Genomic DNA, 13,452 nt, shown 5'->3' with positions numbered 1-13,452 from the left:
TTCATGGGCCTTTTATGACTCAGACTCAGGAGTCACACAGTATCACTTCCACTGTACTTGACTCATCAAAGTATACACACACAAACATATGACATGTTATACACATAATATATACACATATATTATATTCATATTTCATACACAATGTGTGAACTTTATTTGGATCCTGATTCAAACAAAGCATAAGAAAACAAAAGACATTGGTGAGTCAATTGGAAATTTGAGCCCTGAGTAGATATTCAGGTACTATTATTTTAATTTTTTTAGATAATATAATGTTATTATGGTTATGTTTTTTTTTATTTTTATTTTTTTGAGTTGGAGTCTCACTCTGTCACCCAGACTGGAGTGTAGTGGCACGCTCACAGCCACCACAGCATCAACCTGCTGGGCTCAGGTAATCCTTCCATCTCAGTCTTCCAAGTAGCCGGAACTGCAGGCATGTGCTACCACACCCAGCTAATTTTTTGATTTATTGTAGAGATGAGGTCTCATCAAGTTGACCAGGCTGTTCTCAAACCAGTGGGTTCAGGCAATCCCCTCACCTCAGCCTCCCAAAGTGATGGAATTACAGGCTTGAGCCACTGCACCCAGTCTATGGTTATGCTTATAAAACAAAGTCTTTATCTTTTAAAAACTCTTTCAGAAATATTTATGGATATATATGCCATGCATATGATGCATATGTGACATATTACACATATATAATGTCTGAAATTTGCCCCAAACTAAAGGGAAAAGACTGATTACTCACAAGCCCAATGAGGTTCCAGGGGAGGGAACATGGACCCAAACCCTTGATGGGAAAAGTGTCCAAAAGACCGTTGTAAAACCACAACTACCACTGGAGGATGTTAGTGAACCAATTCAGTATTTTGAAAAGTATAAAGAAAGAAAAAGAATTACTTATTCAGTCTTTTCTACTATGGAACTATAGAACTAAGCAGTCAAATTATATTTGAAATTTCTCTTTATAGACCTAGTCCAAGCAGGGCATAACAGCTCATACTTGATCATCTCAGCACTTTGGTAGGTTGAGGTAGGAAGATCCCTTGAGCCCAGGAGTTTGAGACCAGCCTGGACAATACAGTGAGACCTTGTCTCTACAAAAAATTTTTAAAAGTAGCCAGGCATGGTGGCACACATCTATAGTCAGCTACTTGGGAGGCTGAGGCAGAAAGGATCACCTGAGCCCCAGAAGTCAAGGTTGCAATAAGCCATGATCTGTGCCACTGCACTCCAACCTGGGTGACAGAGCAGCTGAATCCCCATCCCCCCACAGAAAGAAAGAAAGAAAGGAAGGAAGGAAGGAAGGAAGGAAGGAAGGAAGGAAGGAAGGAAGGAAGGAGAAAAAAGGAATTCAGTCAATAAATAAAGATAGAATTAGAATATCACTATTTTGCAACCCCTAGTGATTGCTGCATTGACATTGACAATCAATACTGCTAATATTTAAAAAAGAGAAAGACAATTAGGTATTACTAACTTCTTTTAGATAAAGAAAACACTACTTAGAAAAGTAGTTTTGAGGGAAAAAATGCCCCTGGTGTGTCTAGATACAACCACCAATGTAAATAGGGAAAAATATAAAAATTAAAAAGAAAATGCCTCAGGTATCCTATCAGCAAAATACAGACTCAAAAAATGTACAGCACAAATGGTCTGGTTTCTTAAAAAAAAAATAAGTGGGGTGGGAGAGGTGAAGGGGGAATGATAGAGAGTTAAAAGTCACATCAACCAAGTACCATGTGTGAACTTTATTTGGATCCTGATTCAAACAAAGCATAAGAAAACAAATGACATTTGTGAGACAATTGGAAATTTGAACCCTGAATAGATATTCAGGTACTATTATAATTTTTTAGATAATACAATGTTATTGTGGTTATGCTTATAAAACAAAGTCTTTATCTTTTAAAAACCCATTCAGAAATATTTATGGATAAAAGGATATATATGCCATGCATATGATATAAATATGATATATATTATACATATATAATGTCTGATATTTATTCCAAATCAATATAAGGAAATAGATTGTAGGCAGGGACAAGGTGATAATTATAAAGGCTGAGTGATGATACTTGTGGGTTCATTATATAGTCTATTTTTATATTGAAATCTTCCCATAATAAATGCTTAGTTTAAAAACATATTTTACAGCCGGGCTCGGTGGCTCAGCCTGTAATCTCAGCACTTTGGGAGGCCGAGGAGAGTGGATTGCCTGAGCCCGCGGGTTCAAGATCCTCCTGGGCAACTTGAAAAGACCTCATCTCTACAACAAATCAAAAATTAGCCGGGCGCGGTAGCGCACATCTGTAGTTCCAGCTACTTGGAAGGCTGAGGAGGAAGGATCGCCGGAGCCCAGCAGGTCAAGGCTGCAGTGGCCGGGAGCGGCCATTGCACTCCAGTCTGGGTGACAGAGTGAGACTCCAACTCAAAAAAAAAAAAGCATATTTTACTAGCTCCCCAGTCACTTGACTCCTTGCCACACTCTATGATATGGCCTATGCCTGCTTCTTCAACACCACCTGATGCCACTTTCACTTTTCACCTATACTTAAACTACTAAAAATTACTTAGAGTTCCCACAGAGGACTGTGACCTCTCTTACTTCCAAGCGGTCATAATTTCCCTTTTCCAGAATGTCAAGTCTCATTCTTCCTCTGCTGGCAAGATTATTTCAGTCAGTCACATTTACACATCGCCAATTGCACATCTCAAGCTTCCTGCTGCATGCTGGCAACACACTGGAGAGACGAACGTCCACCACTTGCCACTCCTGGCTGCCTCCAGCCCTCGCTGCCCTCCAGTCTGCCCTGGAAGGCTGACCTAGGTGGACTGCATTAGTGACTCCCTGGTTGTCTATCTTCTGATTGGCTTCTCCAGATGGAACTACCAAGAGAGGGTCTGGAGATTAAGGGGAAGAGTGAAGTTGCTGTCCATATGTCCCTGGCTCTCTCCTTGCCAGGCTATCACTGGCTGGCTGCTTCCTTGTAGTATTAGTCCTATCAGGGGCCCTTTACAAGCAGTTCTCCTTCTGGTGCAGGTCACTGCTTGCCTTTGCATCTTCAGCTCAGAAATTTCTATCTCTCATAAACCTAGAGCACTATTTGTAGAGTCCCTCCATTCAACTTTCCTCTAATTACCCAGTTTGTCTGCCATATTGCTCCTGTATAATTAGTGTAATACTAATTATTAGACTAAATATCCTACTATTAGTATAATGAAGATTATACTAATTAGACAATTGTAAGCAAAACATCCAGACCAAAAAAGAATAAGACACAGATATAGACTGAGAAGGCATAGAATAAAAAGAGTTAGGGAACATTTGAGAGAGAGCTGGAGAGCATGTGCCAAGGTTTGGTGTACAGAAGAAGCAAGGGATGCTTCATCCTATCTTCACTGGTCAGGCTATCAAAAAGCAAAGATGACAGTGGGAGGGCTAGAGAGCCAGAGCGAACCTTGACTTCATAGGCCAGGTAAGAATATAGATTTTGATCCTGAAAGCAATGAGGCAGTATCGAATATTCTCCTTGGTCTTCTAGACCTAGGTAAGGGATCATCATCTCTCAGACAATCCCTGAGAGCCTTCTACCACACAATCAGGAGGCTCTAGCACATGATCACTGTTCCATAAATGCTCACTGAATTTGTGAATAAAACACATATGGACAGTTTAGGAATTTTTCCATCATATATAAGCATGACTTTATCACCTCCAAGAAGTTTTCTTTGCATATATTCTTCCTGACTTAATCCTATTTGCTCTAGGCTGTGTGTTCACTTACAATACACATAAAAAGCATGGGCGATAAAGAGGTGCATGCATGCTACATCCCTGAAAAGGGAATCAATCCTAAGCTAATTCTTTTATACTGTAGCAATCATTTTATTTAACAAGGAACACCACAAAATCAGATGATGAAAATTCTTGCCCTAAAATCACAACAGATTAATCTTTTAAGCTTCACTAATTCAAGGTGATTGAGGAAGACTCACTTGGAATTCACAAGATGAGTGAAAAGAGACCTGTTTTTTGGTTTGTTTGGAACAAGAAATACAACCTTCTTGCCTTCATGCATAAGATATAGCACAAACCAAGTGCTAACCAAAGAGGGCGAGCAGAGGCCTATTTTGATTTGTTTACAACTGATAGTGTGGTCTGATTTACACATTATAAAATAAGCATAATTTTTAATTGGTCCCCACACCATTTAATATAAGGGAGAATGCATAGCTAAAACCTGCTTGACACAGGGAGGGATGGGCAGTTGTGGGGTACTGCCAGAGGAGGGAGGAATGGAGCAGGGGTTGGACATGTAACAGCACAAAGCGTAAATGGTCATAAACCAGTGGAAGTAAGGGCCAGCTGGAGGCCCAAACTTCACCTGCACACACATCACTTCTGTACCTAATCCTGACTTGTAACCCCCACATTTTTATAATAAAATAAAGTAAAATAAAATAAAATCTGCTTGAAGATACACTTATGGCCGGGTGCAGAGGTTCACACCTGTAATGCTAGCACTCTCGGAGGCCAAAGTAGAAGGACTGTTTGAGCTCAGGAGTTCGAGACCAACCTGGACAACACAGCGAGACCTCATCTCTAAAAAGAATTTTAAAAATTAGCCAGGTGTGGTGTTGTATGCCTGTAGTCCCAGTTATTCAGAAGGCTGAGACAGGAAGATCAATTTAGCCCCAAGTTCAAGGCTATAGTGAGCCATGATACAATCATGCGGCAGAGTGAGTCATGATACAATCTGCGCAGCAGAGTAAGACCCTGACTCAAAAGAGACCAAAAAGCAAAAACATAAAGAAAAAGCACTTATATTATAAAATTACTTTTAAAAACATTTTTTATTAACTCAGACCTCATTCAGAATTTTTAAAAATTTTAATTAAAATTCACTTTTTTAATGCAGACAAAATTAAAATACAAGGTGACAGTACTGTAGCAACTGAATATTCACTAATGTTACAATAATGATGTCTTTGTATGTTCAGGTATTTTGTGATAATGAAGATGTCCATCTCATTCATAAGTAAGCAAGACAAATAATTTGTTTTTACCTAAATAATTAGTTTTATCTAAATATTCAAGTCCTCACTCAACCAAAAAAGTATCAAAGACTATGACTTATATGCCAGTGCTTGGTGTTTCTATGGTATGATGGGTTTGGTTTTTTTTCTTTTTTTTCTTTTTTTTTTGAGTTGGAGTCTCACTCTGTCACCCAGGCTGGATGGCAGTGGCACACTCACAGCCACCCCAGTGTTGACCTGCTGGACTCCGGCAGTCCTTCTGCCTCAGCCTTCCAAGTAGCCGGAACTACAGGTGCACACTACCACACCCAGCTAAATTTTGATTTATTGTAGAGACAAGGTCTCGCCAAGCCACCTGGGCTGGTCCCAAGCCCGCGGACTCAGGCAATCTACCTGCCTTGGCCTCTGAAAATGCTGGGATTACAGGCTGAGCCACGGAGCCCAACCAGTGTAATGGTTTTTAATTAGCATGAAAAATATTCATTCTGGCAGAAAATTAATGAGAAGAATTAACAAATGATACTCATTTATTCTAGAGGTTCAAATAAATGTGTATCAGTTTTCTCAGTGACCTAAAAGAAGAATTTTTGTTCTTGTTTTTCCTGAACAATTCTATATTTCATAAAGGTTATAAATTGATAAAGCAGAAGAGATTATACTAAAGTTCTGTGAAAGTGAATAAACTTAGACTGTGACTAAAATACATTTTATTTCAATAAAAGTTATGTTGCTCACCAAAGAGGCCATGGTGAATCCAATAACTTCAATATAACCATCATCATGACGCTGGGGTTCAAAATCATGGTGGTCCCCTGGGTTGCCCCAGGGCATTGTGCCAGCACAATATCTGTAAGTGAAAGTTAAAGACAGAGTCAAATACAGTCTATTCTCCTTGTGACTATCATTAGGGATTACCCTGCAGATATACCCAGTGTTTATTTAATATAAGAACAGTTTTCTGTTCCTGATGCACACCTTCCAACGGAAAATAAAATGCACATATTATCATCTGCAAACTAGCAACCTGTGAAAAGGGGCCTTGAGTTTACAACCAAAGTATCCTGTGGCATCCCAACTTTCTCCTAATTCATTATTTATTAATATGTCTCACACTCTCTTATATGTTTTTTATGATATATCATGAATTGTTGGCAGTGGCTACAGAATTTGGTCTTGAGGGAGTAGATATGCATGACAGAAGAAAAGAGGGGAACTGGGTGGGCAATATTTACCATTATACAGACAATTAAAATAAGAGGTACCCCCAGAAGAAAGGAAAGTTAATGAAGAAGACACTGAAGAAGGTGAGAGATTCAAAAGAAAAGAGAAAATAAAATAAGTTAGAGAAGTCCAGGAAGGAGAATAAAAAGGGGTGAAGAGGGAGCAGCAAGGAAAAAAGAGAAGAGAGCCGGGCTTGGTGGCTCAGCCTGTAATCCCACGCCTTTGGGAGACTGAGGTGAGTGGATCGCCTGAGCCCATGGGTTCGAGACCCGCCTGGGCAGCGAGACCTCATCTCTACAATAAATCAAAAAATCAGCCGGGCGTGGTAGCGCGCGCCTGTAATTCCGGCTATTCAGAAGGCTGAGGCAGAAGGATCACCGGAGCCCAGCAGGTCAAGGCTGCGGTGGCTGGGAGCAGCCACTGCACTCCAGTCTGGGCGATTGAGTGAGACTCCAACTCAAAAAAAAAAAAAAAAGAGAAGATGAGGGATGAAAGAAAAAAATAATGAAGAAATGTAATAAACAATGCTTTCTGAGTACCCAGGTCTTTTACTTCAATAGAGCTACAAACATTTTGGGAAAAAGATTGTTAGCTGACTATACTGAGCACAGCCAAGAATAATCAGGAGACTATGACATGGTTTCCTAGCCAAAGATTTACATACAACTCTCATTTCAATTAAACACAGTCTAAATAGAACATGTTTGCAGATTTTGTGTCTAAGTTGTTTGGTGGGCAAATAACAAAGGGTTATAGATCCGTCCCTCCCAAAGTCTTGGCTTGAAAGCCTAGAATCTAATTTTATGCTCCTGAGATAATGTGCTTATTTTGAGACTGGTTATCTTAAATATCCCTTTCTCCTGAGGTATGGAATAGCACCAAAGAGAGTTGATATCCTGGCTAGAATATAGACTCTAATTGATCCTATTTTTTTTTTTAAAGCAATAATCTGGCAACAATTTTGAACAAAGTCCATACTCAGTTCAGACGGGATGGTTTCCTAACAGCTTCTGGGAAACTGAGAACAGAAATTTATTCAAGTTTATCATTTTGGGGGGAAAGTGTAAAGAAGGCAGGGAAGAAGAATACTTGAGAAATAAATGAAAACATTCTAAGAAAACGATATGAACAGAGCTTACCTGGGTATATTTAAAAATACTATACACTGGAACTTCAGTTCCTGAATCTTGGGGGTGAGATCTGTTCCATCACACTGCAACAATTAAAGCAGAAAAAGCAACGGTTTTGAAGTAGTCACAAGTCTAAAAAAAGTATCAAAGATAACTGGATTGACAATGGTATACACCACAGTCTCTTGCTCCTTGCCCTATCTCTGCTTAAGTGAATGCCAGTTACTATTACTGAAGGTCTATTCTGAGTATAGCTTTATTAGACCAGGGTACAAAGCTTGGTTTGCTTTGACAACATAATAACAAGGCTGCCATCTGACCAAAATGATTTTTTTTCTCTGGTCTCACAATCAAAGGAAATACTGTCAATCTAAACTTTGAACTCTTGTTAGAGATTTAGGTTGATAATATCAACAATGAAAGACTTATCAAAATTTTAAAAAATTAAAAGAATAGAGTCTCAAGTTAAAGCAGTGGCATGCGCCATCATAGTCATTTGATCAAATACGTTACAAATATAACCATTTATTCTTTGCTTTCTGAGATAATTTCATTTTGAAAATGTTAAATATAATATTTTCAACATTTTTTGAATACTATCTCCATTGGCGATTTGTTCTTACAAATTTAACCTCCTACAGATTTTGGACTTCCAGGATTAACTGCCTTCCTGGAGTTTGGACATGGCCTTGGGGCTTAAGGGGATCAGGCCAGCCTGGCCTCAAGACCTGTGTGTGCAGCTCCCCTGATCAGTGAGCACTTTACTAAAGAATAATATTCTCTTACTAATTAAAGAAAAAGCTTTCATGTCCCCTTCTCATTTTCCACTGGTGACAAAAGTTAAAGGAGAAAAACTCTAGTCATGATGTTGATAGACTTCTCGATGTCAAAGGTAAAGCCTGCTTTCATATTAGCTTTCCTCACAACCGAATCACAGAATTGCTCCATTATCTTTTCTTTTGAAGAGAGGAGCAAAGCATTCCCAAGCTCCCTGCAAATTTGAAAAGATTTGTTTCAGAGCAGCTTCCATTTAAGTCCAATGATTTTGGAAGCGACCAAGCTATCTTGAGTCACCTGCAGTCTTTCCCCAGCTGATCTCAATACAGTCTAATTTCAAGAGCATTCTCAAAAATGGTTTCCAGGAAATCTTATAATCCTAAATAAACAAAATATTTTCCAATGTAATCTAGATAGGAATCAAAATTCTAGACATGGAAGTTGTTTTTTTCAGTACTTTCAACTATAAGAGAAAATGAAATCTCCCAATTTATTGATGTCTTGAAATGAGTTCATAGATGACCATACTGAGAACTAAACCTGAACTTTTTCTTCCACCCAAATTCCTAACCAAGAGGATTGGGGTCACTGCCCGATAAGAACTCACCAAACAGGGTTTTATTATGTTATTGTTTTCCAACCTAACCCTGGCATAACATCACATAACAAAGAAGGAAATCAAAGTATTTTATGGCCCTGAAAAGACATTGTTTGTGAATTACAAAACTCAACAAACCTAGAGACTTTCTGCCCTTTGTCTCAGCAAAACATCTCCACTTCATCTGCATATCAACAAACCTGGAGTTTTCATCCCCTTATCTTTACAAAGCATCTCCACTACTGATTTCCCAAACCCTTAGATAAGAACTGCAAAATTACTAGTCAAGAAATCTTTAAATCACCTATGACCTGCAAGCCCCCCCCACCAAAATGCCCCTTCTTCCTGGAGCAAGCCAATGAAAATCTCACATGTATTGATTTATGGTCTTTGTAAATTTTGCCACCCTAAAATTGTATATACCAAGCCACCATTTGGCCACAGTGGGCACAGGTTCTCAGGACCTCCTGAGGATGGGTGAACCTGGGCTTAAGTCCTCAAGTTTGGCTCAGGAATAAACCATCTTAAAATATTTTACAGAGTTTCGGTTCTTTTCATCAACAATACAATGAAGAAAAAATGTAGACAATTTAAATTATCAAAGTTGCATAGTGTGAGCAATTAAAACTTCCAAAAAGTTGAATATGATGTCAACAGCATGCAAAGCATTATTGTTGCATTACAGAAAAAGAGTATAATAAATATTAAATATTATTGCATTTAAAACAGAATTCACCTTGTAACTTTCTACTTTTTCCTCTGGGGAACATGTCAGTGACTCTAGGAACCCATCAAATTATATAAAAATGAGCACTGTATAATGTATAGTGCTTTACAAAGTTTTCTTACCTGTTACTGTATTAAACTGTACAATTCTTTAGAATAGCAGTTACTATTCCACTTCTTCCCAACTTCAAACACACACAAATGAAAATATTTGCATGCAAAATATATTCCTCTGTACAAGCTCATGTTAATAAATCAAATAACAAGAAGGAAATACAGGAAGGGGCAGAAACAATGCTGCAGGTAGGTTTTTGTTATTGTATTTTCTTGGTCTTGTATCCAAATACACATTTTACATCTCTATGAGAGATTATTAACTATCAATTCCAAAACACTGACTTAACCCCGCGACATAAATAGGATGGCCTGCTGTTGGATATACATCTCATCACTCTTGCTAAACTTCTACCCTTTATGTCTCATGCTCAAGAAAACAGAGATATCCTTGTGGTCACCAACGCTTGCTTACAGACATGTCTTGCCGTGTCTACAGATGAGGGCAGTAAGTTCTTCCAAAAGGTTAAATTATTTCTTCAATGTCACATGCCTAGCAAATGTCGACCTACCTGAATTCCAATTGTTCATGCTTAGTTTCTAATGGTTTTTTCCTCCTCATAAGATATACTGTTTATAAATATTGCACTTTAAAGTATTGTTTGATATTAAGTCTTCCCTAGGTATTTGCTGCGATTGGGGCCTCTCTGCAAGCTTCTTTTGGTCTCTGCTGCACAGCACCCATGTAAGAGACAGGCAGAGAAGAGAGAGAAACTCGAGTGGCAGAGAAGTGGACAGAGCTGGATTTCAATCCACTGACATTCATTTGGTTCTCCTGGCACGCACTGTGGATGCGCCCCTAAATGCAAAAATTACTCTAAGGGATGATTAAGTTGATTTTGGCTAAGTTGCAGGCAGCTGAAGAAACAGAGGAAGTCTGGTGTGAGGTTGTTGCCACTTTAATTTAATAATCATAATTTTATCAAAACAAAGATCTTCATAGTTCAACAGACTATGTGTCTTTCTTCTATCTAGTTTTAAGAAGGCAACATTTCCATTTCAAGAGTCTCTACCTTAAAAAAAACACTTGCTTTCATTGTTATTATATGAAAACTGAGACAAATGAAAGAAATGCCAGTGTTAATACCAGTGGCCCAACTGATTTAAAAGATTGAGATTTGTATCTTACACATGCATTAATGAGGATTACAAGTTTTAATTTGTATCCTCTCTTGCTTCTTGTATTTCTTTATATGCTCATTAGCTTAAGAGTATATATTCTTCTCTATCTTCATGTATATATTTTGTTGTTTCATCTTGTCACGTATTCTTATTCTTAACTTATGCCATGATAAATGCATTACTGTATTCCCATTCCTTCTCCTCCATTAGTTTCTTTCTCTTTTTGTCATTCACATATACAGCTGTGTGCAACAAAATCATGCTCATCCCTTCTTCCAATTTGGTCACTATGTGTTTCTTAATACCGAATTATATTTTCATATTATAATTTATCACCTATGGAAAGATAAATTTGTCTCTCCCTTGTCTCCAAGCAAAACCTGGAGCAGAGACCCACAAAAAAATATAGCACAAAAATTTCATTCAGTGATGAGGCGCCTTGACCAAGTTGGAGAGTGAATCACCACAAAACAATAAAATTGATGCACTGTTTTAAAATGGAGACTCTTGGCTGGGCTCGGTGGCTCAGCCTGTAATCCTAGCGCTTTGGGAGGCCGAGATGAGCGGATTTCCTGAGCCTGTGGGTTTGAGACCCACCTGGGCAACTTGGCGAGACCTCATCTCTACAATAAATCAAAAAATTAGCCGGGCGTGGTTAGCCCACGTCTGTAGTTCCAGCTACTTGGAAGGCTGAGGCGGAAGAATCGCCGGAGCCCAGCAGGTGAGGCTGTGGTGGCCGGGAGCGGTCATTGCACTCCAGTCTGAGCGACAGAGTGAGACTCCAACTCAAAAAAATAAAATAAAATGGAGACTCCTCAGACAGCCCTGGAATAAAGGTACTTGTTTGGTATCTATTTATATATGGTGGTGCCAAAAATACATATACAAATTTCAAGTACGATGTATGCATAAAAGATGGCGTTAGTTAAATGAATGCTAGCATCACCATGTGACAGGCAGGACAGTCAATTAAAGTGGCAAAAGCACAGCTGAGTGAACATCATACTACATATTGCTATGGTAATTTAATTCAACTTTGAAAAGTAATACATAGATAACATCTCTTAAAATATGTATTTTTTGGCACCCCTTTTATACTTCAAGATCCAGCTAACGTCATTCTTTGATAAAGGTCTTCCTGACCTCATCATGGTCAAAGCTGTCATTTCTCCCTTTGTGCCACCACCATATTGTATACACAGTTGAATAGCATTTATTATATTGTTCTGTTGTGACTTAGGTGCCCTTTACAACTGAACTATGAGTTTCTTCAGAAGTGAAACCTACCTTTTTATTTATCTTCATCTTCAGCAACTAGTAAGCGCTCATAAATGTTGGTTGAATTAACTACAATAAATGCTCTCTAAAGTTCTAAGAGTTCAGTGATTGATCTAAATATAACCTGGTATTTGGGAGTTTACCTTTTGCAGCATTCATGTTCATACTCAAATGAAGTGAATCAACATATTCAATACTTACAACAACTTTAACATGTTTGGATAGATCTCTAGAACTTCTCTGTAGGAAATCAGAAAAAGCTGCCTATATCACAAAGAAATAAAGAAAAAGAAATTCTTAATTACACGGTATGTCAAGTTCTTACTTTTTTTTTTTTTTTTTTTTGAGTTGGAGTCTCACTCTGTTGCCCAGATGGAGTGCAGGGACCGCTCCCGGCCACCGCAGACTCCACCTGCTGGGCTCCAACGATCCTTCCGCCTCAGTCTTCCAAGTAGCTGGAACTACAGGTGTGCGCTACCACACCCAGCTAATTTTTGATTTATTGTAGAGATGAGGTCTCACCAAGTTGCCCAGGCGGATCTCGAACCCACGGGCTCAGGCAATCCACTCACCTCAGCCTCCCAAGGCACGGGATTACAGGCTGAGCCACCAAGCTCAGCTTGTCCTTACTTTCATATGACAGTTTTCAATGATTTCAAATTATGTGAAAACATAAAATAAGTTCTTTTTGCTGAATCCAAAGTAAAGCACTGCTGTGGCCACCAAGCTGAAACCTCTCTCTTTTTGTTTCCAAACTATAATTTACAGTTGCACGAAAAAATTTAAGAGCACAGACTGAGAGTGAAGAAGTAGATAGTTCCGAGGGTCAATGTGAAAGCTTATTTTAACTACTGTTTTTGACCATCCTACTTGTCCATTAGGTGCTAATATAATCTTTTCACTGAGGATGTCTTGTTTTTCCCCTTTTGTTCCAACTCTCTCTATCCAGTGGCATAAAGGTAAATCACACTTTCTTTACTGATAATTTGGATGCCTACTCTTTCTTCTCCATTCACTTTTACGAATGTGCCTGAGTAAAAAAAAATGAAGGAAAAAGAATGTGCCCTCTTTAATCTCATATATGTTTTCATGAAAAATGTCCCTTGTTCTGCCAATTTCTCATTCAAATGTCCATGTGTACATTCCCTGATGAAAACCACATTCTTACTGAATACTTGCCACACATCCTTTGGCCCACCTAATTTCTCCATTCCTTACATGGGTTTTAATGTTTGTTTCTCACATTCCTCCTTGAGTATCATGCTCTCTTGTTTAACATGAGGTCCCAGGGCTTGAAAGTTCAAAGACGATCCTGAATATTAATTTAAGAAATGCAGCCAGGCTCAGTGGCTCAGCCTGTAATCCCACGCCTTTGGAAGGCTGAGGTGAGTGGATTGTCTGAGCCCGCAGGTTCGAGACCCGCCTGGGCAACTTGGC

At 38.8% G+C, this 13,452-nt stretch overlaps 1 protein-coding gene across 1 annotated transcript in view; it reads right to left on the bottom strand.

The window, feature by feature from the left end:
- The window catches only part of DGKI (diacylglycerol kinase iota), a 237,482-nt gene that overhangs the window by 173,162 nt on the left and 50,868 nt on the right, over positions 1-13,452 (bottom strand). Inside the window, exons 10-12 of the mRNA XM_021710904.1 lie at positions 12,217-12,279; positions 7,410-7,483; positions 5,785-5,896 (exon numbers count right to left, since the gene is read on the bottom strand). Of these exons, the coding sequence (XP_021566579.1) occupies positions 5,785-5,896; positions 7,410-7,483; positions 12,217-12,279 (249 nt within the window). The remainder of the gene's footprint in view (positions 1-5,784; positions 5,897-7,409; positions 7,484-12,216; positions 12,280-13,452) is intronic.

This window comes from Carlito syrichta, unplaced genomic scaffold, assembly GCF_000164805.1.
Source record: "Carlito syrichta isolate Samal-C Ts95f unplaced genomic scaffold, Tarsius_syrichta-2.0.1 Scaffold301636, whole genome shotgun sequence".
In the NCBI taxonomy this organism is placed as follows: Eukaryota; Metazoa; Chordata; class Mammalia; order Primates; family Tarsiidae; genus Carlito; species Carlito syrichta.
Note: the sequence above shows the minus strand (reverse complement) of the source record. Positions and strands in the feature narration are given on the sequence as shown.